The following is a 6,847-nucleotide window of genomic DNA, read 5'->3' on the forward strand; positions in this document are numbered from 1 at the left end:
ACCATTATCAAGATGATGATAATAATAATAATCATTATTACCATTAGAATTACCATTATTGATATATGTTACTATTATCATTATCATCATCATCTTCATTATTGTTATTATTATCATTACCCTATTATTATTATCACTATCACTATCATCATCATCATTATCATCATTATCACCACTATTTTTATTGTTATTATCATTATCATATTTTATACTATCATCATTATCATTGTTGTTGATTTTGTTATAATTATCATTAGTATAGTATTATCATCATTGTCTATATCATTTTCAATATTATCATCACCTATGTCCTCACTGTAACCATTAATAAAAATAATCACAATGCATGTGATAAAAACATAGTAACGATAATTAATCATATCAATGATAATGATAATCATAATGCATATCTTAATGGTACTGTTGATGATAATAATGATAAAATAAATAATGATTATGATGATGATGATGATGATGATGATGGTGGTGGTGGTGGTGGCGATGGTGATGTTGGTGGTGATGATGATAGTGATGAGGAGGATGGTGGTGGTGGCGGTGATGATGATGGTGGTGATGAGGAGGATGGTGGCGGTGATGATGATGGTGGTGGTGATGAGGAGGATGATGGTGGTGGTGATGAGGATGATGATGGTGGTGGTGGTGAGGATGATGACGATGGCAATAAGGAGGAGGAGACGGATGATAATGATTATCATAGTAATGATAATAACAATAAAAGTGAAAATGATGAAATGATTAATAATGATAAGGGTAATGATAATAACGATGATGATAATGATGAGGTGATAATGATAGTAATGATGATGATAATAACGATAATGATAATGATAATAATGAAATTGATAATCACAACAAAATGATAATGATAATAATGATAATGATGATAATGGCAACAATAATTATGATCATAATATAAATGATAATAACAAAATAATAATGATAATAAAAAAGTAATGACAATGTTGACAGTAATGATAATGATAGTGTTACAAGTGATATCGATGGTAATAGTTATAATGATTATTATTATAGTGATAAAAATTATGATAATAACGATAACAATTATGTAAGGTATGATACTACTCCTACTTCTATTGAAAATCATAATACTAATATGATAATGATGATAGTAATAATATAAATATTGATTGCAATGATAATGGTATTAAAAAATAACAATGATAATAACTATGATAACAATGATAATAATAATGAGCATAATAGTAATAGTAAGAACAACATCAACAATAATAATGATAATTATAATAATAATAATAATAATAATAATAATGATACTAGTGATGATGATAATAATAACAATGATAATGATGATGATGTGGATAATAGTAATAATGATGATAAGAATGAAACTACTGATAATAATAATGATAATAATAACATTAACGGTAATAATAATGATGATACTACTGATGATGATAATAATAACAATGATAATGATGATAAGAATGAAACTACTGATGATAATGATAGTAATGATAATAATGAAGATAATACCGATCCTCCGAATTGATGAATACCGTTACAAACACAAACACAATCCTAGGAGACAATGACCTTCACACATAGTTATCAAAACAAATATAATGCAAACGTAAATCAGGGTCGGTCGAAAGCCACATTATATCCAGGTCATTTAATTTGCAGTAATGCCGTAATGTCGTTAACCGTAGTCGTTTTTTAACGTTAAGTAAATATGAAGTAATTTCGCTAACGCCTAACGTAATGGCAGCCATTTCTCCTTACCTGTTGCGTAATGAACAGAGGACCTTTAAGGAACGTGTTCGGGCTAATAGACGGAAGGACAAGCGCTCTGGAAGGTATAGAGTGGTGTGTGTGTGTGTGTGTGTGTGTGTGTGTGTGTGTGTGTCTGTGTCTGTGTGTGTGTGTGTCTATGTGTGTGTGTGTGTCTGTGTGTGTGTGTGTTTGTGTCTGTGTGTGTGTGTGTGTGTGTGTGTGTGTGTGTGTGTGTGTGTGTGTGTGTATGTGTAGGGGGTTTGGTTATATTTTTTAAAGAATGTTTTGTGGTGTTTTTATAATGCTTTCGTTATGAGTATTATTTTTATGCCATTTTTTCGTTTTTGTTAGAATGTAGAACGAGTGTTTTGTTTAATTTTGTGTTTGTGTTGTTAAAGGTGGTTTCTTTATGATATCTTTTATGACATTTGATCTATGGGTGATATTTCTGTTATCTATGATTCGCTATGATATAGGGAGTTATTTTATAGCCTACTTGGCCCGCATATTTTGGTAGTTTATTTGTGTTGTTACTATTTATGAGGATGTTTTTATTGCCATTATTTTGGTACAATTGCTTTTAGTATCGTATAAGCGTTTAGCGATATTATTTATACATTATTTTCTCTATTTTGAACCGTTTTGTATTATCTAGCGGGATTGCGACTATTATTTTTATTATATATCCATATTATTGGTATCATTTTTGTATATGCGTTTCGCATACTTCTATAGGGATTTTTTTTATCTATTGTATGGTGTATTTGTGTGATTTTCTTTGTATATGTGTGTTTTTTATGATGTTTTATTATAGGTGTTAAATTGGTGTTGCTCTTGTTTGCGGTGACGATCTATGTGTGATAACAATAGTAATAATGATGTTAGTAATTATAAAAACGACAACAATATTATAATGATAACAATGCTAACAGAAATGATGATATCATCGATAAAATTATCATTAATAACGATAATAATAAAAACAATAATGATAATGATGGTGATGTAATGTTGATAATAATAATAAAATTATGACGATAATCATAATGAAAATGAAGACAGTAATGATAACAATGGTAACGATGATGATAATAACAATGATGATAATTATGATAATTATCGTAATGATTACAACAATGAAGATAATACTGATGATGATGATAGCGCTTATTATGAATGAAGATGATGATAATGACACTAATGATGACAATAATAATGATAATTATGATAGATTAATATTGCTGTTGTTCTCATCATTATGATTATTCTTATTGTTTATCAATATCATCATTATGATTGGTATAATCTTAATTAACATCATTGATATTATCATCAATATTATCATGATCATCATAGTCATCAGTATCATTATATTGGTATTTTCATTTCACTATTACTATTACTATCATTTTTATTATCATTATTATTATTATTATCATTATCATTAATATTATTACTATTATTATTAATATTAGTATTACTATTATCATCATCATCATTACCGTCCTTGTTATTGTTATCACCATTATTATTGTTATTATTAAAGTTATCATCATCATCAAATGTGATGTCAGGCGTTATTTCCACTAATTAGTCTGGATTATTTTCATGATCAATGCCTTTAATAATTTTCAGAAGACTTCCTTTCTAAAAAAATCACATGGTTATTTACAGCCTTCCAATAATAATCATTATAATATTTACATCATCATACCAACTGATTTACAGTAATCCCGGTGTTCCCACATCACAACTTTCCGTAATGATTCTCCGTTTTCTGTGGCACATTGACAATCTCTCCCAATAAATATAAAATTATCAATCTCTGCGAAATATTTCTGGCAAATTCTAATCGCTAGCAATGAAGGAATTTCTTTATCCATCTCTATCAAATACTTTTTGTTGGTGCATCTCACTGTCAATCTTCATCAACGATTATTTTCTTATTATTCATTATTCGTTTTTATCAATGATTTTCTTTCCTTTATTGCTGTCAATCTCTATCAAACCATTTTTTCTTTAGACATCTTTATCTTTTCATTATTTGTTATCATCCCGTTAATTTCATATCGTTTCTAGAGCTAAGTGGCCTCTTTCTTTCTCCGTTGCAGCGCGGGCACGAGTGCAAGGCAACGCAGCGCCACGTCATCCCCGTGAGACTGCGCTCCGGCTGGTGCGTCAGCGAGCGCCGTTATCGTCCCAAGATGTGCGGCGAGTGCGTCGGGCGCTGCTGCACCGTCCACGCCGCCACGACGATCACCGTGCCCTTCCTGTGCCCGCTCAAGGTCGCCAAGGGGAACCGGGGCGCCAAGGGCACGGCCGGAACGAAGCGTCGGTACCCGCGGTCGCTGCACGTGTTGCTTCAGACTGTCCTCGTCCGCAACGCGACTCGGTCTCAGCCGCTCAACCCCGTGTCCCCTTCGTCGTCCCCTTCGTCGGCGACTTCGTCTTCTGTCTCCTTCTCTCCTACTTCGTTCCCAGCGTCCTCTTCCTCTCCTGTTTCTTCTTCCTCCGCTCCTTCCTTCTTAGCTACTGCTTCTTCTTCTTCTCCTTCCTCGCCCTTGGCCCCCTCCTCTTCCAATGCCTCCTCCTCTCCCCCCCGCCTCCTCCTCCGCCGCCGCCGCAGCGTGTGGAGCCCCTTCTTCCCCACCAGCGCCTCCTCCAGCGTCTACGACATGATGGACGAGGGGCAGCCGAGGACCCACGACCGCTACCGCTACTCGCACCACCAGTACAACCACCACAAGTACGACCCTGCCGCCGGTTTCTACTATTACCAGCGTGACCTGAATGACGACAACGACAACAACAACGAGGATTACCACCACGACGCCGGCACCAACTTCAGGTACGACACAGGGAACAGTCACCTCGAGCACGACCCTACCATAAGCCTGGAACAACTGCAGGAAGAGGAGGACGAAAACTACCTACCATCCACAACCACAACTACCACCTGGCAACAACAGGACTACGACACTTACAACAATAACAATGACAACTACAACAACAAGTACGACCAGCGACAAAAGCCTAAGGAGAACGACCGCCCTCTTTCCCGGTCCAACTACGACCAACGGCAGCCACAGACGACCACGGATGACCTCCTGTACGACTTGCCTCTCCCCCACGAAGACCTCACCGTGGAAGACGACGTTCAGTACGACTGGGTGACGAGCGGCGAGTACGAAGTCGTCCCTCGTCCAGTCGAGTGGATCATCAGGTGTGCTTGTTCCTTCTCTTCGCCTTCCTCTTCCCCCTCCTCCTCCTCCTCCTCTTCCTCTTCCTCTTCTTTATCCCCCTCTTCCCCGTGCGATAACTGGAAACCCATCCCTGTCGCCGGAACATGAGGAGCGACGGGGAGATTACACTTGAAAGAAGAGAGATCGTCGCTTTATTGTGCAACTCGGACTAAGCATCCTGCAGTCTGGACACACGCGCGGGTGCATCTCGTGTATACATTAGGACATTAGAATATCAGGTTCGGTATATGTGAGAACTGGTATCTATAAAGAAAAGATACATATATATATACATACATATAAATACATATCTAGAACGAGATCTTTTTGTTGGAGGGGAATATGTGTTTATGGGAATATTAGGAACTGTTTGTTTATCGTTTACTGAGTGTAATTATATTTTTCCTCCGTGTTTATAAACCCTTGTTCGAATGTGTAGCTAAATGGTTATTCAAAGTGTTCTCTGGGAGACTGTCAACAGTTAAAGCAAAGAGAAAATCCACTGGTTGGAAAAAAATACATTCATTCATTTCTGTGTTTCCGTATTTCTGGCCGTGGTATAAGTCTGTTGACATATATAATTTTTTTACAATTATCCTGATGTATTTGTAAATCTCTCATTTACGAATATCAATCTAGAGTGAAATTACTCCAAGCAGAGTGGAAGAGAATGGAATTGACATGTCGGTAGATTTTCGCAATGGAAGTCTCTCCAGTCACCGAGCGCTTCATACTGTAATAGATGTAGTAAATGTTCAATACAGTAATAATCAAGAAATAAACGTCTCCTGCAATGATAACCACTTCATACACTAATATGCATAGCAAACGTTACATACAACGAGGATGGGAACAATGTACAATATTCAAAAACACGTAAAGGTTTGGGTCGAGTGGAAAGCCGATCTTACTTGGTATTCTTTACAGTTGATATTATAGACATTGAATCGAAATGTATCATTTAATGGATTGTAATCTTACAAAAAATACGAATATGTGTGTGTGTGTGTGTGTGTGTGTGTGTGTGTGTGTGTGTGTGTGTGTGTGTGTGTGTGTGTGTGTGTGTGTGTGTGTGTGTGTGTGTGTGTGAATGTATGTATTATGTATGTATGCATGGACGTATACATGTTATATATAAATTCATATATGTATATCAATAGATTAAAAAAAACACTCACCCATATGTCTCATTCAAAATGGATTGAAGACCGTGATTATAGCGACGTTCACGATAGCTAAAACAGCGACCGTAACGTAGCAGTTACTGTAACCGATGTACTGAGAACAAGGCTATTGTGCCTGGCTGTAATTCCTATGTTGTTAGATAGGACGCTTCCTTAATCTGTGGTAGGTGTACATAGTGTATTTATATCGATAATAAAGAACGTGGTATTTACCTGGTGGTTTGATTTGTATTTCTAAACTATGAACTATGGTTATAGAAGACTTAATTACTATCTCGGATGAATTTGGTATATTGATAGGAGTTAAAACGAAACATACACGAATAACATAGATGCAATCGTATCTTATCCACAAATGCTGTAATGATAAAATGCTTTGATTGGTGCTGCTGATGAAAGTAATGATATTAACATAATTATAATAACGATGATGATAAGGTTAATAATATCTAATGATATTGATTATGATGATAATGATAATAATGATGATCATAATATCTCTGATATAATCATTCTAACAATTGTAAAGATAATCACTATAATACAGCTACTAAATAAAATCGTAATGATAAAAAATACAGATGATAATAATAAGAAAAAAATTACAAAAGTGATAATGATAAAGGAGAAGAAGAAGAACTGTGA

The 6,847-nt window shown here is 35.5% G+C and overlaps 1 protein-coding gene across 1 annotated transcript in view; it reads left to right on the forward strand.

Moving 5' to 3' along the window:
* Positions 1 to 6,414, forward strand: part of LOC122254412 (uncharacterized) — a 24,609-nt gene extending 18,195 nt beyond the window's left edge. Inside the window, exon 6 of the mRNA XM_086542843.1 lies at positions 3,888 to 6,414. Coding sequence (XP_086398969.1) covers positions 3,888 to 5,126 — 1,239 coding nt within the window. The 3' untranslated portion in view covers positions 5,127 to 6,414. The remainder of the gene's footprint in view (positions 1 to 3,887) is intronic.
* Positions 6,415 to 6,847: the final 433 nt, after the last annotated feature.

The sequence above is a fragment of the Penaeus japonicus genome, unplaced genomic scaffold, assembly GCF_977035675.1.
Source record: "Penaeus japonicus unplaced genomic scaffold, GWHDUDI00000001_assembly GWHDUDI00000001, whole genome shotgun sequence".
Lineage (NCBI taxonomy): Eukaryota > Metazoa > Arthropoda > Malacostraca > Decapoda > Penaeidae > Penaeus > Penaeus japonicus.